The sequence below is a fragment of the Schistocerca cancellata genome, chromosome 2 (genome assembly GCF_023864275.1).
Source record: "Schistocerca cancellata isolate TAMUIC-IGC-003103 chromosome 2, iqSchCanc2.1, whole genome shotgun sequence".
In the NCBI taxonomy this organism is placed as follows: Eukaryota; Metazoa; Arthropoda; class Insecta; order Orthoptera; family Acrididae; genus Schistocerca; species Schistocerca cancellata.
The window spans coordinates 324,623,887-324,650,739 of NC_064627.1; the positions used below are offsets into that span (position 1 = coordinate 324,623,887).

Sequence of the window (26,853 nt, forward strand, 5' to 3'; positions counted from 1 at the left end):
GGACTGCATTTCCTTAGGATTCTTCCAATGAATCTCTGGCGTCTGCTTTACCAACGATCAACTTTATATGATCATTCAATTTTAAATCACTCCTAACGTCTACTCCCAGATAATTTATGGAATTAACTGCTTCTAGTTGCTGACCTGCTATATTGTAGCTAAGTGATAAAGGATCTATCTTTCTATGTATTATAAGCACATACAGTTGTCTACATTGAGATTCAATTGCCATTCCCTGCACCATACGTCAATTCGCTACAGATCCTCCTGCATTTCAGCACAATTTTCCATTGTTACAACCTCTCGATATACCACAGCATCATCCGCAAAAAGCCTCAGTGAACTTCCGATGTCATCCACAAGGTCATTTATGTGTATTGTGAATAGCAACGGTCCTACGACACTCCCCTGCGGCACACCTGAAATCACTCTTACTTCAGAAGACTTCTCTCCACTGAGAATGACATGCTGCGTTCTGTTATCTAGGTACTCTTCAATCCAATCGCACAATTGGTCTGATAGTCCATATTCTCTTACTTTGTTCATTAAGCGACTGTGGGGAACTGTATCGAACGCCTTGCGGAAGTCAAGAAACACGGCATCTACCTGGGAACCCGTGTCTATGGCCCTCTGAGTCTCGTGGACGAGTATCGGGAGCTGGGTTTCACACGATCGTCTTTTTCGAAACCCATGTTGATTCCTACAGAGTAGATTTCTAGTCTCCAGAAAAGTCATTATACTCGAACATAATACTTGTTCCAAAATTTTACAACTGATCGACGTTAGAGATATAGGTCTATAGTTCTGCACATCTGTTCGACGTCCCTTCTTGAAAACGGGGATGACCTGTGCCCTTTTCGAATCCTTTGGAACGCTACGCTCTTCTAGAGACCTACGGTACACCGCTGCAAGAAGGAGGGCAAGTTCCTTCGCGTACTCTGTGTAAAATCGAACTTGTATCCCATCAGGTCCAGCGGTCTTTCCTCTTTTGAGCGATTTTAATTGTTTTTCCATCCCTCTGTCGTCTATTTCGATATCTACCATTTTTTCATCTGTGCGGCAATCTAGAGAAGGAACTACAGTGCAGTCTTCCTCTGTGAAACAGCTTTGGAAAAAGACCTTTAGTATTTCGGCCTTCAGTCATCTTCTGTTTCACTACTATTTTGGTCACAGAGTGTCTGGACTGGATCCACCTACCGCTTTGACATAAGACCAAAATTTCTTAGGATTTTCTGCGAAGTCAGTACATAGAAGTTTACTTTCGAATTCATTGAACGCCTCTCGCATAGCCCTCCTCACACTGCATTTCGCTTCGCGTAATTTTTCTTTGTCTGCAAGGCTTTGGCTGATTATTAGATTAGATTAGATTTACTTCCATTCCAATTGATCCGTAGTGAGGAGGTCCTCCTGGATGTGGAACATGTCAGAAAAACAACAATACATGACAAATATTTACAACTAAAACAAATAAGCTAATGTACCATTCCACAGGTCCCAAGTGGAATGATCGTCATTTTTTAATGAACACTAAGAGTCATTTTACAAATACTAATGCACTGAATTTAAAATAAAAAAGTTTTTTATTTATTTATAAGGTAATAAACATGTAATACAACTACTGTAATACTTATTTACAATGAACACATTACTGCACTGAAATGGTGCAGAAGTTAGATTATACTTACACACACACACACACACACACACACACACACACAAATTTTCAGTGAACACATTACTGCACTGAAATTGTGCAGAAGTTATGTTGTACTTATATACAAATCAGTTGGTTTTACTAAGAAATTCATCAATGGAGTAGAAGGAGTTGGCCACCAATAAATCCTTTAGGCTTCTCTTAAACTGAATTTCATTGGTTGTTAAGCTTTTTATGGCTGCTGGCAAGTTATTGAAAATGTGTGTTCCTGAATAATGCACACCTTTTTGTACAAGACTAAGTGACTTTAAATTCTTGTGAAGATTATTCTTATTTCTAGTATTGATTCCATGAATTGAGCTGTTGGTTTGAAAAAGTGATATATTTTTAATGACAAATTTCATTAAGGAATAAATATATTGGGAAGCTGTAGTTAGTATCCCTAGTTCCCTAAACAGGCTTCTGCAGGATGTTCTTGAGTTCACACCACATATAATTCTTACTGCACGTTTTTGTGCCCGGAAAACTTTAGCTTGGCTTGATGAATTACCCCAAAAAATAATCCCATATGACATTATGGAATGAAAGTAAGCATAGTATGCCAGCTTTTTCATTTTTATATCCCCTACGTCTGACAAAATTCGCATTGCAAACAGAGATTTGTTAAGACGCTTCAGCAGTTCTGTGGTGTGCTCCTCCCAATTGAATTTATTATCAAGCTGTAATCCCAAGAATTTAACACTGTCCACTTCTTCTATCTTCTTGTCATCATATGTTAGACATATACTCTTGGGACACCCCTTACAAGTTCTGAACTGCATGTAGTGTGTTTTTTCAAAGTTTAGTGACAAAGAATTGGCTAGGAACCAGTGATTAATGTCCACAAATATTTTATTGGCTGATCTTTCTAAGATTACACTTGATTTGCTATTTATTGCAATGTTTGTATCATCGGCAAACAAAACAAACTTGGCATCTGGTAATGTTACTGATGAAAGGTCATTGATATACACAAGAAAAAGTAAGGGCCCCAAAATGGAACCTTGTGGGACCCCACATGTAATTAGTTCCCAGTTGGATGATGCCTGATAGCTTGATACATGTCTCTTTCCTAATAACACCCTTTGTTTCCTGCCAGAGATATATGATTTGAACCATTTTGCAGCATTTCCTGTTACACTATAATATTCTAGTTTACTTAAAAGGATATTGTGATTTACACAGTCAAATGCCTTTGATAGATCACAAAATATACCAGTTGCCTGCAATTTTTTGTCTAATGAATTAAGCACATTTTCACTGTAAGTGAAGATAGCCTTCTCAATATCAGAACCTTTTAGAAATCCAAACTGTGACTTTGACAGTATGTTATTTGAGATAAGATGGTTATAAAGACGACTGTACATTACTTTTTCGAAAATTTTTGAGAATGCTGGTAACAGTGAAATTGGACGGAAATTTGATGCTATTTCTTTATCTCCCTTCTTAAACAGTGGCTTAACTTCAACATATTTCAGCCATTCAGGAAATATTCCACTGATAAACGACTGGTTACACAGATAGCTTAATATGTTACTTAGCTCAGAATCACATTCTTTAATTAACTTTGTTGATATTTCATCATACCCACTAGATGTTTTTGATTTTAAAGATTTTATGATGGACATTATTTCTGTTGGGGTAGTGAGGGTCAAATTCATATTATGGAAATTACTTGAAATGTCTGGTCTAAGGTAATCCATAGCAGCATCTACCGAACCTGACAACCCCATCTTTTCAGTAACAGTTATAAAATGTTTGTTAAAAAGTTCTGCAACACTATACACATCTGTCACCAATGTATCATTTACTCTTAATGCTATTTGTTCCTCTTCATGTCTGGTTCTACCGGTCTCCTCCTTCACTATATCCCATATTGTCTTTATTTTGTTATCTGATATGACTATCTTTTCCTTGTAATATATTTGCTTTGACATCCGTATTACAGTCTTTAATATTTTGCAGTATTTCTTATAATGTGCTATAGCATCAACATTGGAAATGTTTCGGATTGACAGATACAGTTTTCTTTTTGTTTTACAAGATACCCCTATTCCTCGAGTAATCCATGGCTTCTTTGTAGATTTTCCTCTAACCTTGGTAAGTTTTGGGGGAAAGCAGTGTTCAAATAAGGTAAGCACTTTATTAGCAAAAATGTTATATTTTTCATTCATGCCATGAGCACTGTAAACATCAGTCCAGTGAATGTCTCTGTGGAGTGTCCTAAAATAATCAATTTTTGGCTTACTGATTACCCTCTTGAGCTCAGATTTAACAGATTTTATATCCTGTTCAGTATTAACATTTAACAGAAGGAACTGCATGTCATGGTCTGAGAGGCCATTGGCTATTGGTTTTGTAATATAATTTTGTTCATTGGACTTTTCTATAAAGATATTATCAATGGCTGTTTGTGAGCAAGTGGCTATCCTAGTGGGGAACTTTACTGTGGGAATTAAGTTGAATGATAGTGTTACTAAATCAAATAAGTTCTTATTCGGAGAGTCTTTAAGGAAATCTACATTGAAATCACCAGCAACCACTATTTCTTTGTTTTTGGTTGTTAAATGGGCCAGTACAGCTTCAAGGTGGTTTACAAACAGATTAAAGTTACCTGCAGGTGCTCGATATACACTTAATATTATGAAAGATTTTTTGTGAAAATCTAATTCTGTTGCACATGCTTCCATATGCTGTTCTAGGCAAAATTTATGAATGTCTATGTTCTTAAATTTATGACAGTTCCTGATGAATGTGGCAACTCCTCCTTTCTCCATTTCTGATCTACAAAAGTGAGATGCTAACCTAAACCCTGTAACACTTAAAAGTTCTATACCAGTGGTCACATGATGTTCAGAGAGGCAGATTATGTCAGCTGCGTTTGAAGACTCTAATTCATCTATGCAGATAGTTAATTCATTAATTTTATTTCTCAGTCCTCGAATATTTTGATGCAACAAAGAGAGCTGACATTTCACAATGACTGAGTTAAAATTGGGTGGAGTTAAACTATCTGCTGACAGTTGAAAATTTTTAACCAATGGCTGTTTATGCTGATGTAATAAGCTGGAATTATGTTTTTTGATTTCTTTCTCAAACTGAAGGTTTGTCTCAGTTCTAACCTCTCTTAAAATTTGCTTTCTTTCTGTCCTCCCTACCCTAAAAAATGGTCTTTTCTGAATCCTATAACCACTGGTATTTTACCACTCATGACAGTGCCTCCCCCCTTTAACTTTCCTGCTATTTCCCCAGCCAATTTACCCTTCCCCTTCCTGTTGAGGTGAAGGCCATGCCTAGTATAATCCCACCTACTGAGAGAATCAACATGAACCACACCAATGTGTGACCCCGCACCCGACATGAGCAGCCGTTCCAGCTCCAAATTAACTCTCTTGACAGAAGAGTTCAAATGAGGTCGGTCATGGCGCCCAAGAACAGATACAAACTCAACACTAGTATGCTTCGATGCTGATGCAATCTTCGCCAGGTCACACTCTATACTGTACCCAGGATCTCTGTCAATACTGTTACCTGCCCCACCCACTATAACCACGGTGTCTTCCTTAGTGAAATCTTTGCAAAGTGATCCTAAATCCTCTGTCACCTGCTCCAGACCAGCACTAGGTTTAAAAAAATTGGTGACCTGGTATTCTGATCCTAGTTCATCCTGCAAGAGTTGGCCAACACCTCTTCCATGGGAACTACCTAACAACAACACTTTCTTTCTCTTTTCTGATTTCCCTACATTCTTACTTTTCAATTTGCTGCTGAAAGTTTGTTGTGCCCTGTCTACACCTGCAACTGCTTGAGGCTCACCAGCTTCTAACTGAAGCAACAGGTCAAATCTATTTTCCACATTCACCATAAAGCTGTCAGACAAAGTTCTAGGCCTGTTCCTCCTGTTGCCTGTTGCCACTTCCCACCTCTCTTTACCCTTCTCCCTCCTTAACCTGTCAAGATCTCCCCTGGCCTTGTCTAACTCAGCCTGAAGGGCAGCAATTTTCCCCTCCTGTTCCAGTATCTTCCTATCTCTACTACAAATCCTACAAAACCACTGATGGGTCTCATTTACTTCCCCTATTCCCACGCCACTACAGTCACCCACATGGAAAAAACTACAGCACCCATCACACCAAAGCCCCGACCTAACAATTCTACGGCAAGTCAAGCACTTTTCACTCATGATAAACGTAATAGTTGATTAAGAATAAGTCAGTTAAATTACAGATAAACACGAAAATATGGTTACACAAATTTGGCCTATACGCAACTGTGTGTAAACAAAAACAAAAGTGCAAAGTTTCTGAAACAAGTTAAACTTTACGCTACTTTCCGGAAATGCTAGTTAAATAATGAAGAGGTAAGCTAAGTTAAATTGCTGGAGAGAGCAAGGAACAACTAAACGAAATTCTATAGATTTGCTGCAGCAGAACGTAAACAAAAAATACGACTGTACGGTCTTTTCGCGTTTTCTGCTATATTACGTAAAGAAAAATGAAACCTTTAATGGTACACTTAAACGGCACACTAATACACTTATTTACCACGTAATCAGTACTAATCTATATGTTTTATAATCTAAAATAACTTATCTTTACGAGAACACCAAAACTCGCGCTAGTCGCCTGGCTGCAGGGCTGCCAGGGCTGCCAGGGCTGGATGGCTCAAATGGCTCTGAGCACTATCTGAGGTCATCAGTCCCCTAGAACTTAGAACTACTTAAACCTAACTAACCTAAGGACATCAGACACATCCATGCCCGAGGCAGGATTCGAACCTGCGACCGTAGCGGTCGCGCGATTCCAGCCTGAAGCGCCTAGAACCACTCGGCCACAACGGCCAGCTGAAATTTCGGGAGTACATTTGTCTAGGTAACATATTTACTTCATGTGACTGGCTCAAAGTTTGAATAGACATCATCTTTGAGACGTAGAAATACGCCTACCAACTTCCGTTTATATCCACGACTCGTTGGTGTTGCGATTTTTTTCTTTTCGGTCAGTGTATTTTCCCCACACGCTATTCGGGAGTGGAACGGTAGACAAAAAGTAGGAAAAACTGAAGTGTGCACTGTAGAGCAATCGTGTTTATTATTGGCGAAGCCACACGAGGAGAAGAGGCAGAAGAAGACGCGGCTGCCAGTGGGGGTCCGTGCCTGCCGGCCTCCCGCGGCTCGGCGCCGGCAGCTGTCGCCCTGACCTTGCCCGCAGCCTCTTCCCGGGACCCGCTGGCCCACATATCGCACGCACAGGCACGCAGCTCGGCCTTGGCGGCCTGCATACACAGACTGCGTGCCGCAACCTCCGTGTCCGCTGCCTGTCTTTTGTCGCGGCTGCGGCGCGCCGTGACGCGTGCTCTGTTCTGACCGGCAACTGCAGGGACGTACTGGATGCTGTTTCTTTGTTATTTCCTTTCTCCGCTTCTGACACTACAGCAAATTTCAAGGTGTGTTTACAAGATAATACCCACTGTTTTAGAAATATACTGAAGAGCCAAAGAAACTGGTACACTTGCTCAGTATCGTGTAGGGCGCCCGCGAGCACGCAGAAGTGCCGCACCACGACGTTTTGGCATGAACTCGACTAATGTTTGAAGCACTGCTGGAGGGCACTGAAACCATCAATCTTGCAGGGCTGTTCATAAATCCGTAAGAGTTCGAGGCGGTGGGGATCTCTTCTGAATAGCAAGTTGCAAGTCACCTTAGATATGCTCAATACTGTTCATGTCTGGGGAGTTTGGTAGCCAGCGGAAGTGTTTAAATTCAGAAGAGTGTTCCTGGAGTCATTCTGTAGCAATTCTGGACATGTGAGGTGTCGCATTGTCCTGCTGGGATTGTCAGAGTCCGTCGGAATGTACAATGGATATGAATGGATGCAGGTAATTAGACAAGATGTTTAGTACAAGTCACCTGTGAGAGTCGTATCTAGGCGTATCATGGGTCCCATATCACTCCAACTGGACAGGCCCCCCGCCATTACAGAGCCTCCACCAGCTTGAACAGTCCCCCTGTTGACATGCAAGGTCCATGGATTCATGAGGTTGTCTCTATACCCGTACACGTCCATCTGCTCGATTCAACTTGAAACGACACTCGTCCCACCAGGCAACATGTTTCCAGTCACCAAAAGTCCAATGTCGACGTTGACGGGCACAAGCGAGGCGTAAAACTTTGTGTCGCGCAGTCATCAAGGGTACACGAGTGGGCCTTCCGCTCCGAAAGTCCATATCGATGATGTTTCGTTGAATGTTTCGCACGCTGACACTTGCTGATGGCCTAGCACTGAAATCTGCAGCAGTTTGCGAAGGGTTGCACTTCTGTCACTTTGAATGATTCTCTTCGGTCGTCGTTGGTCCCGTTCTTGCAGGATCTTTTTCCGGCCGCAGCGATGTTGGATATTTTATGTTTTACCGGATTCCTGATATTCACGGTACACTCGTGAAATGGTTGTGCAGGGAAATCCCCACTTCATCGCTACCTCGGAGATGCTGTGTGCCATCGCTCGTGCGCCGACTATAACACCAGGTTCTAACTCAATTAAATCTTAATAACCTGGCATTTTAGCAGCAGTAACCGATCTGACAACTGCGACAGGCACTTGTCTTACATAGCAGTCAGAGAAAAGTAAACACTGATTTTTCATCTGCCACATTTTTTATTTTTTCCAAACATCAATATTCCCCCTTCAATTCAATTCCCTTCGGCAGCTATACACTGGCGGTCTCCTTTTTCTCAATCTCGGTAGTAGCACTGAAAGCCTTCAGCTGTTAGGACCTTTAACGTGAAAGTCTACTGCAAAAAAAAAAAAAAAAAAAAAAAAAAAAAAAAAAAAAAAAAAAAAAAAAAAAAAAAAAAAAATGCAGAGCAGCATTGTTTTGATCTCTTAATTGCTCATTCAAGTTATTTGCGATCGAGGAAATATTTCAGTGTGCCACCGCTCACTTTGCAACTTTGTCTCAGGAAGGTACTAAAAAAAAAAAAACTTCGGTATTTATCACCTATGATCACACAAGTGAACCATTCGTGGTCATTGGCAGTCCTCTAAAGAAAGTCAACGCACATGATTCCTCCATTACTTTTCTTCCAAATTTTTTTGCATCATTTTGGGACAGACCTTTCCTATGTGCGGGGCAACGGCCTTGCCGCAGTGGCTACACCGGTTCCCGTGATATCACCGAAGTTAAGCGCTGTCGGGGTTATTTGGCACTTGGATGGGTGACCATCCAGGCCGCCATGCGCTGTTGGAATTTTTCGGGGTGCACTCAGCCTCGTGATGCCAATTGATAAGCCATCATAACGACCGGGAGAGCGGATGACATGGCGGTCGGATGGTCCCCATGGGCCACTCGTGGCCTCAAAACGGAGTGCTTTTTTTCCTATGTGCAAAACTTTGGTGAACATTTTACATACAGTGAAAGAGCTTACGAGTCACAGGTCACCCATTCCTTATCCTTAAACGTCGGTCTGCTCTCACAAGAGTATGTATGCACACGTTCGAAGTCTTCGTCGGTTTTTGACGTTGGAGGTCTCCCTGAGCAAGGTTCAGCTTCAACGTGTTCTCGGCCTTCCAAAACTGATTTGCGTCAGCGAAAAACTTGTGCTCTTGATAAGGAAATCTCCCCATAGGCCTGTTTCAACTTTCCAAAAGTCACACTCGCGGATTCCCCAAGTTTAACACAAAATTTTATGGCACAACATTACTGCAAAATTCGCTGCTCCACTTTCTTAATACACGACAAAAATAGAACTTCACTGACGACGTTCTCAAAAATCACATGATAGCTTCACGGAGCTGAAACTCGAACTGAGCATCTGGAAGGGATGAAGGCATCGGTCTACAGAAGTAGCATTGCCAGATTGCTCGCAGTGTTGTCAGTCTCATTATTTTTCTCACATATTTAGTATTTATTTTGGAAAGAAAAGTTCAATGGCCACTCTTTGTTTTTATTTTAATTAGATCGTTGGATGCTGATTGGCATTCTGATGTGAAGGCTGATGGCAGCATGTCATGACCTCACACAAATGCAGGACGCTTCTCGATTGGTATCCCTGAGATTTGCAGTGGGATGATGGAGGCTAGCACGAGTGAGGTGGTTGTAGGAATCTGGAACACTCTGTATAATTAGTACTGGAATACTTCACTAAATAACTTTTACTTAACTTTGTCCTGCTACTGCACTCCAGGAACATAAACTAATAACAACTAACTTTCTTGAATACAATTGACTCATTAACAAACATTAACTGGATTATACAACAAGCAAGGTAACACAATTTTGGTATTTCGTGCATAAAACATGCGCGAACTAGAGGCTTTGAACCTAGCGAGCTGAAGGCTATGCTAACCCGACTTCGCTCACGACATGTAGCTGACTCGGCCGGTGCGATCTGCAAGTCTCTGCCATACGGCGGCGCTGCAAGCGCCAGCGAGTCCAGAGAGGTTGCAAAGAAGGGAAAGCAGAAAGGTGGATGGAGTATATAGAGGGTCTATACAAGGGCGATGTACTTGAGGGCAATATTATGGAAGTGGAAGAGGATGTAGATGAAGATGAAATGGGAGATATGATAGTGCGGGAAGAGTTTGACAGAGCACTGAAAGACCTGAGTCGAAACAAGGCCCCGGGAGTAGACAACATTCCATTAGAACTACTGATAGCCTTGGGAGAGGCAGTCCTGACAAAACTCTACCATCTGGTGAGCAAGATGTATGAGACAGGCGATATACCCTCAGACTTCAAGAAGAATATAATAATTCCAATCCCAAAGAAAGCAGGTGTTGACAGACGTGAAAATTACCGAACTATCAGTTTAATAAGTCATGGCTGCAAAATACTAACGCGAATTCTTTACAGACGAATGGAAAAACTAGTAGAAGCCGACCTCGGGAAAGATCAGTTTGGATTCCGTACAAATACTGGAACACGTGAGGCAATACTGACCCTACGACTTATCTTAGAAGGTAGATTAAGGAAAGGCAAACCTACGTTTCTAGCATTTGCAGACTTAGAGAAATCTTTTGACAATGTTGACTGGAATACTCTCTTTGAAATTATGAAGGTGGCAGGGGTAAAATACAGGGAGCGAAAGGCTATTTACAATTTGTACAGAAAACAGATGGCAGTTACAAGAGTCGAGGGACATGAAAGGGAAACAGTGGTTGGGAAGGGAGTGAGACAAGGTTGTAGCCTCTCCCCGATGTTTTTCAATCTGTATATTGAGCAAGCAATGAAGAAAACAAAAGAAAAATTCGGTGTAGGTATTAGAATCCATGGAGAAGAAATAAAAACTTTGAGGTTCGCTGATGGCATTGTAATTCTGTCAGAGACAGCAAAGGACTTGGAAGAGCAGCTGAACGGAATGGATAGCGTCTTGAAAGGGGGATATAAGATGAACAACAACAAAAGCAAAACGATGGTAACGGAATGTAGTCGAATTAAGTCGGGTGATGCTGAAGGAATTAGATCAGGAAATGAGACACTTAAAGTAGTAAAGGAGTTTTGCTATTTGGGGAGCAAAATAACTGATGATGGTCGAAGTAGAGAGGATATAAAATGTAGACTGGCAATGGCAAGGAAAGCGTTCCTTAAGAAGAGAAATTTGTTTAAATCGAGTATAGATTTAAGTGTCAGGAAGTCATTTCTGAAAGAATTTGCATTGAGTGTAGCCATGTATGGATGTGAAACATGGACGATAAATAGTTTGGACAAGAAGAGAATAGAAGCTTTCGAAATGTGGTGTTACAGAAGAATGGTGAAGATTAGATGGGTAGATCACATAACTAATGAGGAGGTATTGAACAGGATTGAGGAGAAGAGAACTTTGTGGCACAACTTGTCTAAAAGAAGGGATCGATTGGCAGGACATGTTCTGAGGCATCAAGGGATCACCAATTTAGTATTGGAGGGCACCGTGGAGGGTAAAAATCGTAGAGGGAGACCAAGAGATGAATACACTAAGGAGATTCAGAAGGATGTAGGTTGCAGTAAGTACTGGGAGATGAAGAAGCTTGCACAGGATAGAGTAGCATGGAGAGCTGCACCAAACCAGTCTCAGGACTGAAGAGCACAACAACAACAACTACAATCTCCAACATGTCACTGTAGGGGCCGTGAAGACGAGATTATTATTCATTACAGTTCGCAGATAGGCACTCAAATATCGTTCTTCCCGTTCTCCATACGTGAATGCGTGTTGCCGTAGCAAAAATGGTTAAAGTTTTACTATTAAAAGTTATTATAATTATGGCAACAGACATACGGAAATGTGTTAGACTCTATCTCTGACAATGTTGTCGTTATCTATACGTTTTGTCTAAAAACTGCTCGGCTATCTATTGGAACTTTATCATCGTTATCATAAAATCTGATAGGTAGCCATACAACTTGTATTACGAAAACCCTTATTCCGAAACTTCAGTATTCAAACATTTTCTGGAACTTCCTACTATCAGACATATCAGTACTCTGATAGAGGAAGAAAAACAGAAATTAATTACTCTTTCTATAAATAATGAAAAATCAATTCTCTTCAATCTAACTGCTATTATTAAAATATTCTCGAACACTTCCTAATAATTATACTGTAACGCTCCTGCACGCAACAGACAACTTACCTCACCTTACCGCTGCAACTGCATTAATATTCTGCATCCAGCAACATATTGAAATAATTCAAAACAAGTACCACTATCCATGCACAGTGCAATGCATAATGCATGTTCACAACTACTGATGCAGCTACAGCCCTTTTCTCTTTTTTTATAGAAATTAAATGATCAGGAGGGGTTCAGTCAACAAACATTAAACGATGTAAAAAATGAAGCGAAGCAATAAAAACGTATAATTTACTATATTCCGAAAACTAACAATTCGCACACTGACAAACTTTACTAAGACCTTTCTTTTCCTTGGACAATTTGACTAGCAAAAACTTTAATTATTCCACAATCTTTTTAATCAATACTCACATACCTGGTCACAACCAAGATTATTACTTTCTATTTATTCATATACATATCTGACAAAATCCCTCCAGTGCGCAAGCAAGGAACTACTACCCACAGCAAAAAGGAAAAGTACCAAAAGTCCTCGATCAATACAAAAATGTCTGGCGCCACTCGCACTGTCGGGACAGGCTGCGATTTCTCTGACGCCCGGCTTCTCTCCACGACAGGCGGCGTTCGACTGCCCTCAACTGTTCGCTCGCTACCACTCGCAGTAATAATATCTCAGACTCAGAGTCTGTGTGTGCACGCATCAGTAAAACAGTCACAATGGTTTGCAGAGTGTGGATGTAGATGTACATCTGATTGTAGACGTGAATTTCCTGGAGTTATGACCGGTAAATAAGATGATTCGGAAATCTTACCCTGCACGCTTCGCTATTTCGAGAAACATTTCAATGGAGTGAAATAGAGTCATACATAAACGTGACACGTAAAAGAGCGAATGATGATGGGGCATATAAGTAACACCCATTAACGTCGAATTGCGGAAAAACAGAAGCAAGTATGCAATTTGATTTTCTGTTTACTCCGACTGGCGTTGGAAGAGGTATACAGTTAGCGGTTTTACTAGAAAGGTATTCAGATACACCGCCCTCAGCAGCGTCACCAGCGATGCGATGTACTCTGCTGGATAAGTTTGTCTTCTAAAGTCTTCTGTGTATTGCAGTCTTATATTACGCACATGCCTGTTGTTATCCACCCTCCAAGACCTTATGTCTTCGTATTTTCATATATCTTATAATAAAGAGAAAAACAGCCTCAGGCTTCCTTAACACCCATCCACTCACCTCTGTTTCATTTTTATTACAGTCAAGTTACGTTATCACTCGAGTCTATTTAAGGGCGAATCGTATTTTAATACCAGCCTCATAAAGTGAAGGTCGTGAGACATTGTGTTGTCTGGGGCATTTATCTACCTTACAGATGTTCTTTTACTGTGTACATCCAATGTATTGAAAGGTGGCTACACTGAGCCACAGCGCCAAAGATCGCGCCAGAGAGTATTGTTCTGCCGCCTCCACTGGCAGTGCTTATTGAGACGTAGCGGCAGGCATGCTGGCCGAGAAGTTGTGGTGGACACTGCATGTCGTGAAGTCAGAGTGAGATGTGGTAGTGGAGAGTGTTGTTCCATGTTTTATGCAGTGGTTTGATGGGAGAGAGAGCAGATGTTGTTCTAATGGAGATATTGTAATGGTCAGAGTGCATTTCGTCAATATATATGGAGGTATTTTCTTTTATTCTTTTATTCTTTCAGTGACCTGAATAATGTGTCATTACAGGTTCAGTCAACAAAGCATCTGGCGTGTGTTCTTGTATTAGAGTGTAATTCTGATTTTCTTGCGCAATCATAGTATTTCTAATTTTCTTTTATCACGTCAGTATAATTAGTATTTAAAAATTCTTGTCTTGTTGAAGAAGAACTGTGCCAGATGTGTACGTTGAGTCATACTTCCACACACAGAACAGCTACACTTGTACTATGTTGGCTTCGTAGATTTTATGGTTGCTGGGGACTTAATTAATTAACTGTGTTAACGAAAATTTTCTTACATTCTTTGTTGTCATTCTAAGCAGTCAGATTGCGTACTAATACTAGTCAGGGCAAGCCGTTTACGAGACTTGCGTAATCGGACTTACAGCTACAAAAAAAAAAATATTTTCATTAATATTTAATAAAGCCCCCATGCAGTATACATTAGAATGTAATTCATAACCTATATCTGTTCAAATTTCATGTGACGGAATGCATTGAAAAAATGTAAATAGTCCATTACAGTAATTGAATACAATAAGTGTTTGAGTGAGTGTAAAAAAGGACAGCGATTTCAACATGGATGTGATGGTTGTGCGGTCCATTAACAGAGAGCCAAATTTAATAACAAAAAAGATCATCATTCGTAAAGAAACGCGGCAAGGCCTCCTCACGTGAGTCAGACGTACTTCATTTTTACTGCCGGCCGGTGTGGCCGAGCGGTTCTAGTCGCTTCAGTCTGGAGCCGTGTGACCGCTACGGTCGCAGGTTCGAATCCTGCCTCGGGCATGGATGTGTGTGATGTCCTTAGGTTAGTTACGTTTAAATAGTTCTAAGTTCTAGGGGACTGATGACCTCAGATGTTAAGTCCCATAGTGCTCAGAGACATTTGAACCATTTTCATTTTTACTTGTGCGTCTTGATGAACAGAAATTGTTGACGATAAACAGTCGTCCGAAATTATTTCGAAATAAATTTGCGAGCTCGAGATAAACTGGAAATTTGGGTGCGAGGCCCAGTTCTGGACAAATTTTCATTTCATCAATAGATAGTACATCTACACCTAACACAGATGAAGCCAAGTTATATGCATTCAACGAATTTATTTCGAGGTACATGATTTTCTTGCAGTAAGACCTGGCAGAAGCTACAGAAGATCTGTCAGTGGATATACTGCAAGAAATGTGGCTTCAGCACGATTTTCATTTCTGGTCTGAGACTAAATGAGTGTCGACGGTAAATGATAACAGCCAAACAGTTGCAGGATGAAGATTTATTGAAATCCTTGACCACGGTTTCGATATATCTAAATATACCTTCATCAGAAGCAAAAGTACACTAAAATCACATCCTGCAGTGGAGATACATTAAACAATCGTGCCAACGGCGTCGTCAGTAGTTAAAATTAAAATATCACCTCCATCTGTACAGCATAATCATGAAGAGAAGGTCGATGCGAACACGGCGTATCATCAGTACTGAATGCTACCGAGCGGGTTGGCACAGTGGCTAGCACATTGGACTCGCGTTCGGGAAGACGACGGTTCAGTCCCGCGTCCGGCCATCCTGATTTAGGTTTTCCGTGATTTCCCTAAATCGCTCCAGGAAAATGCTGGGATGGTTCCTTTCAAAGGGCACGGCCGACTTCCTTCCCTAATCCGGTGAGACCGATGACCTCGCTGTTTGGTCTCTTCCCCCAAACAACCCAACCCAACTGTGTGCCACACTTGTCTACAAGTCCCTGCTTACCTATCTACAGTGGATTGATGCATATACGTTGCTGTAACGCACTCAAACGGAAACTTTTTGATCATGTCTATAGTATCCGCCCCCCAGTAGCTGAGTGGTCAGTCGCCTTTCGGCACGCTGGCGGCGCGGACGTCTTGTTTGCGTCCTCGCCGCGCAGCTCGCTCGCGCGTTGTCGCCTTTTTTTTTTTTTTTTTTTTGGTCATCAGTCTACTGACTGGTTTGATGCGGCCCGCCACGCGCCACGAATTCCTTTCCTGTGCTAACCTCTTCATCTCAGAGTAGCACTTGCAACCTACGTCCTCAATTATTTGCTTGACGTATTCCAATCTCCGTCTTCCTCTACAGTTTTTGCCCTCTACAGCTCCCTCTAGTACCATGGAAGTCATTCCCTCATGTCTTAGCAGATGTCCTATCATCCTGTCCCTTCTCCTTATCAGTGTTTTCCACATATTCCTTTCCTCTCCGATTCGGCGTAGAACCTCCTCATTCCTTACCTTATCAGTCCACCTAATTTTCAACGTTCGTCTATAGCACCACATCTCTTCAGTTCCGGTTTTCCCACAGTCCATGTTTCACTACCATACAATGCTGTACTCCAGACGTACATCCTCGGAAATTTCTTCCTCAAATTAAGGCCGGTATTTGATATTAGTAGACTTCTCTTGGCCAGAAATGCCTTTTTTGCCATAGCGAGTCTGCTTTTGATGTCCTCCTTGCTCCGTCCGTCATTGGTTATTTTACTACCTAGGTAGCAGAATTCCTTAACTTCACTGACTTCGTGACCATCAATCCTGATGTTAAGTTTCTCGCTGTTCTCATTTCTACTTCTTTTCATTACCTTCGTCTTTCTCCGATTTACGCTACGGTCGCAGGTTCGAATCCTGCCTCGGGCATGGATGTTTGTGATGTCCTTAGGTTAGTTAGGTTTAAATAGTTATAAGTTCTAGGGGACTCATGACCTCAGCAGTTGAGTCCCATAGTGCTCAGAGCCATTTTTTTTTCTCCGATTTACTCTCAAACCATACTGTGTACCCATTAGACTGTTCATTTCGTTCAGCAGATCATTTAATTCTTCTTCACTTTCACTCAGGATAGCAATGTCACCAGCGAATCATATCATTTGATATCCTTTCACCTTGTATTTTAATTCCGCTCCTGAACCTTTCTTTTATTTCCATCATTGTTTCCTCGATGTACAGATGGAAGAGTAGGGGCGAAAGGCTACAGCCTTGTCTTACACCCTTCTTAATACGAGCACTTCGTTCTTGATCGTCCACTCTTATTATTCCCTCTTGGTTGTTGTACATATTGTATATGACCCGTCTCTCCCTATAGCTTACCCCTACTTTTTTCATAATCTCGAACAGCTTGCACCATTTTATATTGTCGAACGCTTTTTTAAGGTCGACAAATCCTATGAGAGTGTCTTGATTTTTCTTTAGCCTTGCTTCCATTATTAGCCGTAACGTCAGAATTGCCTCTCTCGTCCCTTTACTTTTCGTCGTTCTCGCTTCCCGAGCACGGGGTCCCGGGTTCGATTCCCGGCGGGGTCAGGGATTTTCACCTGCCTCGAGATGACTGGGTGTTTGTGTTGTCCTCATCATTTCATCATCATCCAGGAAAGTGGCGAAATTGGACTGAGCAAAAGTTGGGAAATTGTACGGGCGCTGATAACCACGCAGTTGAGCGCCCCACGAAACCAAACATCATCATCATCATCATCATTACTTTTCGTAAAGCCCAACTGATCGTCACCTAGCGCATTCCCAATTTTCTTTTCCATTCTTCTGTATATTATTCTTGTAAGCAGCTTCGATGCATGAGCTGTTAAGCTGATTGTGCGATAATTCTCGCACTTGTCAGCTCTAGCCGTCTTCTCAGTTGTGTGGATGATGCTTTTCCGAAAGTCAGATGGTATATCGCCAGACTCCTATATTCTACACACCAACGTGAATAGTCGTTTTGTTGCCACTTCCCCCAATGATTTTAGAAATTCTGATGGAATGTTATCTATCCCTTCTGCCTAATGTCCCCAAAGGTTGTTTTGACTTTCCTGTATGCTGAGTCTGTCCTTCCGACAATCATATCTTTTTCGATGTCTTCACATTTTTCCTGCAGCCATTTCGTCTTAGTTTCCCTGCTCTTCCTATTTATTTCATTCCTCAGCGACTTGTATTTCTGTATTCCTGATTTTCCCGGAACATGTTTGTACTTCCTCCTTTCATCAATCAACTGAAGTATTTCTTCTGTTACCCATGGTTTCTTCGCAACTACCTTCTTTGTACCTATGTTTTCCTTCCCAACTTCTGTGATGGCTCTTTTTAGAGATGTCCATTCCTCTTCAACTGTACTGCCTACTGCGCTGTTCTTTATTGCTGTATCTATAGCGTTAGAGAACTTCAAACGTATCTCGTCATTCCTTAGTACTTCCGTATCCCACTTCTTTGCGTATTGATTCTTCCTGACTAATGTCTTGAACTTCAGCCTACTCTTCATCACTACTGTATTGTGATCTGAGTCTATATGTGCTCCTGGGTACGCCTTACAATCCAGTATCTGATTTCGGAATCTCTGTCTGACCATGATGTAATCTAACTGAAATCTTCCCGTATCTCCCAGCCTTTTCCAAGTATACCTCCTCCCCCTGTGATTCTTGAACAGGGTATTCGCTATTACTAGCTAAAACTTGTTACAGAACTCAATTAGTCTTTCTCCTCTTTCATTCCTTGTCCCAAGCCCAAATTCTCCTGTAACCTTTTCTTCTACTCCTTCCCCTACAACTGCATTACAGTCGCCCATGACTATTACATTTTCGTCCCCCTTTACATACTGCACTACCCTTTCAATATCCTCATACACTTTCTCTATCTGTTCATCTTCAGCTTGCGACGTCGGCATGTATACCTGGACTATCTTTGTCGATGTTGGTCTGCTGTCGATTCTGATTAGAACAACCCGGTCACTGAACTGTTCACAGTAACACACCCTCTGCCCTACCTTCCTATTCATAACGAATCCTACACGTGTTATACCATTTTCTGCTGCTGTTGATATTACCCGATACTCATCCGACCAGAAATCCTTGTCTTCCTTCCACTTCACTTCACTGACCCCTACTATATCTAGATTGAGCCTTTGTATTTCCCTTTTCAGATTTTCTAGTTTCCCTACCACGTTCAAGCTTCTGACATTCCACGCCCCGACTTGTAGAACGTTATCCTTTCGTTGATTATTCAATCTTTTTCTCATGGTAATCTCCCCCTTGGCAGTCCCCTCCCGGAGATCCGAATGGGGGACTACTCCGGTATCTTTTGCCAATGGAGAGATAATCATGACACTTCTTCAAATACAGGCCACTTGTCCTGTGGATACAAGTTACGTGTCTTTAATGCAGTGGTTTCCATTGCCTTCTGCATCCTCATGTCGTTGATCATTGCTGATTCTTCCGCCTTTAGGGGCAATTTCCCACCCCTAGGACAAGAGAGTGCCCTGAACCTCTATCCGCTCCTCCGCCCTCTTTGTCAAGGCCGTTTGCAGAATGAGGCTGACTTCTTATGCCGGAAGTCTTCGGCCGCCAATGCTGATTATTTATCAAAATTTATGCAGTGGCTGGGATCGAACCCGGGACCGAAGACGTTCTGATTGTGGATCAAAGACGTTACCCCGAGACCACGGGTACCTCCCGTCTTAGCGCGCTATATTTCCTGCGCCAGAGAATGGCTTATGCCCACTGAAAATCGACACTGAAGATTAGCTTTGCGACAGAGTATGCCCGACCAAAAGCACTGGAAATCGAACAGTTTATCAGAGATGAAGTCAAGATGTTTGCAACGATCTTGTTGGCATCCACCTGTCTATAGTGAGCAGTGTGGCATACGTGAAACTGTTTGACGAAGACGTATGTGACAAAATTCTAAGTGCAACTCGAAGTGGTCTCAAGATCCGTCACTCTGATGGACACTTCGGTGACGTAACTGTGGGACATGTGGTACTTGGATTGCAGACCATACGTGTATTTCAACTCCCTTTCGAGGGGCCTTCAGAGGTAGAGGTATCTGCATTCCGACCATATGGAAAGGTGACTAGTCATACAGCTGAAAACTGGTTTCAGTTCACTACATACCCGGTTCTCACTGTAGTACGACAAATCCAAATAGAGCTAACCAAAAATGTGCCGTCCTACTTATATATTGGTGGCTGCCGTGCAATTATTATTTATGATGGCCAGCTCAAATGGCTCTGAGTACTATAGGACTTAACATCTATGGTCATCAGTCCCCTAGAACGTAGAACTACTTAAACCTAACTAACCTAAGGACATCACACAACACCGAGTCATCAACCCCGCCGGGAATCGAACCCGGGAACCCGGGCGTGGATGGCCAGCTGAAGACATAGATAACTTTTGTTTAAAATAACAGCACACAGTGTTGCAACGGATGCGTGACCTGAGTTGCCTTAAAATCTTACACTTAAAATGGTTATGTGGTCTTCCGAAAAGCTAAACATTTCAGGGTATCTTTGATAAGCTTAAGCAGGATAAAATATCATTATTCATGGGTGTCACGCGGCGGAAGTGTTGTCTCTTCGTAAATAAACGTAAATTATTTTATAATGATTTTATTATTTTTTACCTGAAAATATTGCCTTTGAATTGGTAATGGATCGCCGTGAAGCAGCCTATTTGGATCGCTGAACTGACAGTCCATAAATAACGATAAATACTGCAAATGCCTTAAAACTACTAATATAGCCATGCAAGGTCTGTCAAAGAGAAATTATTTGTTCACTCTCAGCCGTTTACGACTGAGGAAAGTTGTGATAATACTAAAAGAAATGTTACTGACGGCCAACAATAGGTTTTATTGGTTCAAATGGCTCTGAGCACTATGGGACTTAACAGCTGTGGTCATCAGTCCCCTAGAACTTAGAACTACTTAAACCTAACTAACCTAAGGACATCACACACATCCAAGCCAGAGGCAGGATTCGAACCTGCGACCGTAGCAGTCGCGCGGTTCCGGACTGCGCGCCTAGTAGGTTTTATTGTCGTGATCTTTTTGCGCTGCCGCAAACACTGAAAATTGGAAAAGTTACTACTTCCTGTATGGGAAACGACTGTCTAATCAAATGAAACAGTAATAACTGTCTCTCTAATAACTTTCGGCAATCATTAAATTATTTCAATGTTCAATGGCGAACCATTACCTTCTTTCCAGAACAAGAGAAACCTAAAAGTAAATTATTTGTCCTTGTACAGTGATTAACTAATATACTCTTTTTATTCTAATTACATAGAACGTAGAAAAGTATACAATTTCTACGACGGTGTTATTGACATTATTCTTATATTAATATTAGTTTCTTTTTTCTTTACACACGGCTCTATCAAAGTCTTTGCTTATAATCAAAAATATTACAGCAAATAAAAATGCTCACTTTATTTAATGTCATCAGTAGGTATCGGTTCAATGTACCTTTTGTCCTGATTCACCCTGTTTGTACTGGGTGGTTATAACTAAAGTTCAACTACTCACGGAGGTCCAGTGTGGGCTTTAATTAGTGTATGTCAGCTAAAATTAGTAGATATGATAATGCGGAACCGATTTATGCTGGAAAAAAAAAATTAGTTCCAATTTTGACCAACAGGTACAAATCTGGCGCTGTAAGGTATCTCGTGCTCATATTGAATAGGTTGTGACGATGATGATGATTTCAGTTTCTGGGGTACTCAATGGCGTGATTGTCAGCACCGGTACAAATTCCCAATCTTTTTCACGGTCCAGTTTCGCCATTTTCCAAGATGATGATGGAATGATGAGGACAGCACAGATACCCTCAGTCCCCAGACTGGGGGAACCCCCGACCTGGCAAGGAATCGAACCCGGACCCCGTGATCTGGAGGCAGCAATGCTGACTACTAGACCACGAGCTGTGAACTGAACAGATTGTGTAAGCGGCGGTGCTAATAAAATCAACAGTATGACTTTCTCACTTGTTTGTCCTTTCCTGTCCGTGATCCACTCCTAATCCATTACGAATGGAAACATTTCGACACGTCATTCTTGCATTTACAGCGCCAAATTTCCATCTAGTGGCCAAAATTGAAACTAATTTTCTTCAGCATAAATTGGTTGCGCATAAATGCATTTGAATATTTGCCACGTTTCGCTGCCATACGATAATTACAGCCCACACTGAGTAGCTGTTGTGTACATAGTTCCACGTAGTCAGCGCCTAGACAACTTTCCCACTAGAGCGCGCCCCGCTAAGCACAACAGCGCAGGCGCAGCCCTCGTCCGTCTCCGCACTACGAGATGGTGCTGCTTCCGCCGATGCGCGTATTAATATGTAACGCAGTCAATGAGACTGCTGCTAACGTAGAACCTCTCCTCCTCGCGGATCACACTCGCACAGTGATACCTGAATGCGCGAGATATTATAACGATTGTACAGACCTCCGATCAGTCAGTCTGCATTTATCTGCATTAGTCTGTACCAGTCTACATTAGTCTGTACCAGTCTATAGTCAAGTATCAGTCTGCACCTAATAAGGTTATCGTATTTGTCAAGTATCAGAGATATGCGAGAATAAGATTAATGTACCAAGACCAAAGGAACTTCAGATTGTCAGTTGTAAACAGCATCCAGAATCAAGTTACGAAATGTCTATGCTTTTTATTATTTTAATAAATGTGTGTGAAAATTAATCAAGTTCTGTTTAAAGTTGGTCACCGTCAATCTGCTACTCTAAGCGTGCAAGTGGCATTTCTGTCTGACCTAACGACAGAAGATAAACACGCCACGATAAGACCACGAGACATATTGCTGACACTCGCCTACTTCGTTAGAGCGACAAGTCAAATAATCTGATGGTGTGTGTACCGAAGGTCTTACAGTACGCACCCCACAGTAGCTGCAGTTTAATTATAACTACCCAGCATGTCAGAGAGAGCTGGGAGTCCAAGAAGTGTGTCTTATATAATTGCATCAGACGTTGAAGGTATAAAAAGTGAAAGATGAGGCAGTCTTTGTAGGGTGACGGTAGGGCTGCGCACATCAGCGTCGCTTCCTCACGGGTAGTTCTTGACGCGACACACCGCATAGTAGCGATGTATTTCTGCGGCCCCTTGCGTCACCCCTCGCGAGCCACCCGCGCATCCATCACGCCGGAATGAGAGATGGCGGTCCGCATCCGGGAGCGGGCCGAGCCGGCAGGCAGGCAGGCGGGCTGGCTGGCGTCCCCTGGGCGGGGCCGGGTTCTGAGGCGACAGTCAGCTGTCAGCTGCGCAGCACATGTTGCGCAGGCCCGGGCCGTGGGAACGCCGGCCGCGGCCGGGGCTCGCGCCGCTATTTCGGGAAGGCAGGCAGGCCGGGCTGTTTACACGGCGGCCCGCGAGCAACACGTGGCCGGCGCGAGTCACGCAGCCGCCACGGCCCAAAAAACGCGCAGCCGCAGCGCGCGAGCGGAGCACACTCAGCGCCAACTCATCCCCTCCCGCCCTCCGCCTCAACCCGCGGCAGAACTCCACACAGCGGCCGCGCCAGCTGACGCCGGGGTCGCGGCTCTCAGGCATATTCGCGAAGTCGGTGGTCGTTTCTTACCTCTCACTAAGCACCCGACCTTTAGCGACACACATTGTGCATAAAGCATAAGACCTCATACTGCTTGTTTATTCGTTAACTTATCAGTATACTAGCTTAGCGCTCGCGTTGCTGCCGTTTGCATAGTAGGTAGAACAGAAATAATTTTATAGATATGCTGAAAAATTAATGTACTCGTATAAATGAGCCGTTTCTTTTTCTATGGAATTCTGACAAAGACTATTAGTCGTGGTGACTGTTAAACAGCTTCTTTGATTCAGTTCCCAGCTTGTTACACTTTCCATATTTTTCATACCAATTTAGGGGAGTCGTACTGCCCTATCTCGACAATGTTAAATTGGCTATGTAAATGCCCTGTTCTCTCAGGAACTGTTGAGTATATAAATGTGTTTTTATCAAATGTTCTCCCATGTTTTGTGACTGTATTGCTCTACAATCTTAAAATAACAACTGAACAAAAGTTATGATTTTTTCCCTAAACATATAATTTTTTGGTGTAAATTTGCACAATTTTCATTCTTGAATTTTAACTATTACAGTAAATACTCCTAAAGTTGAGCTACAACATCATTGTACTATCTATTTTATGTGGTAAATAATTAATTGATGTAGATTCACAAGTTTCTGAGAAAAAGGGGCTTTTACACTAAAAACGTCATGTTGAGAAAATTGCGTTTAAAGAAAAAAATTTAATATACAGCCAACTGATACATAAAAAATGTTAGAATCCTCCTGGATGGTAGTCCTCATCTCCTCCATCTTCCTCACCCAGTGCTGCCCTCCTTCTCTTGGATCTGGCTTCTTTTGACATATTGTTTGTTGCAATCTCTGCCTTCATGATTCCACGTCCATCACACTTTTGGTGGTATTGTAACCTTTATGAATGCCAAGATATTCCAAAACCTGTAGTCTTCCAGAATAGCCATCAAAAAGTAAGAACAGCATCCAAAACACGAAGTTCAAACACTGACCTTCCAACAAACACATTTTTTGGTATCCTTGACCAAACAACATTGTTAAATGATTCATTCTCATTTTGTGTTTTGCCCTTGAGAAATTTCTTCAACAGCTCTGGTTGGGCAAGATTCTGAAACACAGGTTTCATGGCAAGCATAACAGCATTTGGTATAGTAATTTTGTGCGAGAAAGTGTCTACTTTACCCTCCTCTTTTGCCTTCAAGTATTTACACCATTCAGTGGAACACAGGTTGTGTATTGGTTCAGCATCCGTAGACAGCTTGTGAAAATAAATTGCCCAAACAGCTCTCTTCATACCATCTAAATTATCTCTGTTACTTCTAATAGCCGTACCATAATATGGTGTAATATCATCAATTTGTTTATCAGTCAGTCGACGTCTTACACTTAGACCATCATATAACTTGGTACTTCCCAACTGCTGTTTGAGTCTACGTAGTCTTGTGCTCATCCTCTTTTGCACATGATTAATGCACTCTAGTTTTGTAATTGACAAATCACCATAGGGTTTACTATCCACCACTGCCTTGTACGATAGCGAGTCTCCATCCCCAAAAAAATTATGTAGCGAACAGCACGGTCATGCTGGGAACGTTGGAACATTTTCACTGCACAAGCAACCTCCATCCCTCCTCTAGTTCCTTCATAGTTTCTCTGACAATTCATTTCAAGCTTAGTTTGCTTTTCAGTACTCTTGCCTGCTTGCCTACAACCCTGACAGTACATGGTCAACACATCAACATCCAACACATTCCCACTGTCGATGCTGATAATAGAAGCACATGAATTCTTTGACTGGAAACCTCTTTTTTGCCAGGATCCGTCGAAAGATATTGCTATGTCAGAACTACCATTATCTGCTACAGCTTGCTCTGCTGCTGTGGTCATTGACTCCATAGCACACGCCTTGACACTACTTCTTACTATGGAGTTGTATATGATAGATTTTGTAGGGGGCCTAGGGAGGTTCAGCAAGCCACAAAGAACCTTACCAGCGTAATGGCCTTTTCCTATGCGTCTGAGTCCATAGAAGTATCTTAGATTGGTGTCAAAAAGTCCATTTTTTACACTTACTTCTGAAGTCTTGAAAGTCTTTTCGCTTTTACAGTTCAAACACATAATTTTAAAGTGCACACAAAACCATTGCGTTGAGATAGCTTTTCAGAAATTTCAATTTCCACTCCACATATACGACAACACACTGTTTCACACAAATCTGAAATAAGTATATGGAGATTAATAATGATATTGCAGTTTGTTTCACTGCCTGAAGCTGCGTTGTATTTTACATCATTACCCGGCGGTTTTTCTTGGAAGCACTTGGAGGAGTAGGACTGTCACTATTTAAAACCAAATTATCACGCCCTTCGGCGCAAACCACTCTTTTTTACTGCTGCTATATTTGTTCTGTAGTATCTGTTTCCTTTGTTTCGTATTTTTTTAAACATTCCTTTTGGTATAGTCATGACGAAAACTATCACAGGAAACACAGAAACTAAAACGCGGCTTGTGGATAACTGTTGTTGTCAAACAAAAACAAATGTACAGTTTAAAGAGTTTACTGCGAAGTACCGCCAGTGTAGGCAACTTATGAAACGAACAGTTCTCTAAAAAACAAAAGAAACCACAGCCTTCTAGACTATATAGTTCCAGAGAAAAATGCCAATATGCGAAATGTTGGAAAACAAAATTCTCGGAAATGTCATTGCATGATTATTTTCAAATATTTATTTAAAATAGTAAATAATCCAATATTTCAATAAAACCAACACTAAATTAGGCGTAAACAACCATATTTTCATAATTTTCATAAAAGTAAAAATGTCAAATTTCTCATTTTGGGCGGTACGACTCCCCTTAAGTAAGGCCATGGAAGTTTGATCTTTTTCGAATGTATTTCTCACAAAAAAGCGATTCTAGTACCTGGAGTCGGAGATTTATGTTAATCATGCCTTCTGTTATTGTGGTGGTATTTCCACGGAAGCTTTCACCCTCTAACACATGTTTCTCCACCTTTTAATCGAAAAGTTGCAATGGGACATCCTCCTCTAGCATTACTTTTCCTCAACTGTAATTGTCGATACCAGTATTATTTTTTCGGATTATGGACAGATCAGTATTATCTCAGTTGCTTTTCTGAAAACTTTCATATAATTTTATACACAGTATGTTATATTTCAAGCTAAAATTTATGAAAATGAATGACTTTATAAAATGTTTTATACTCTATGCTATAATCGATAAGAACTAGTTCTGAATGTGCAGTTAAAATTACTTTTTTAGAAACATTTGAAATTACAATCTATAGGCACAATGTAATTTCGGCTTTGTTAACGCGAAAAATCAGAAGAGTATATGATATACTAAAATGTGAGAAAATGGCCCACTACTGTACTGGTCACTATGTTTATTTCTGGATTCATTTATGAAATAACAATCCGAAAGTAATAATGTGTCAGAACAAGTAGAAATTCATTTGTTAAGAAAAACTGTAAACCCTTTGGAATATGGTTATTTTCCACAGAGCCATTGATGTGATCGGACGTATTTTTGTATTTTGTGCGAAAAATGTA

General features: G+C 41.5%; 1 protein-coding gene across 1 annotated transcript in view; it reads right to left on the minus strand.

Annotated features, from left to right (window-relative positions):
- LOC126153714 (uncharacterized) overlaps positions 1 to 23,274 on the minus strand; it is a 50,311-nt gene extending 27,037 nt beyond the window's left edge. Inside the window, exons 1-2 of the mRNA XM_049916088.1 lie at positions 22,994 to 23,274; positions 6,853 to 7,049 (exon numbers count right to left, since the gene is read on the minus strand). Coding sequence (XP_049772045.1) covers positions 6,853 to 7,049; positions 22,994 to 23,274 — 478 coding nt within the window. The remainder of the gene's footprint in view (positions 1 to 6,852; positions 7,050 to 22,993) is intronic.
- Positions 23,275 to 26,853: the final 3,579 nt, after the last annotated feature.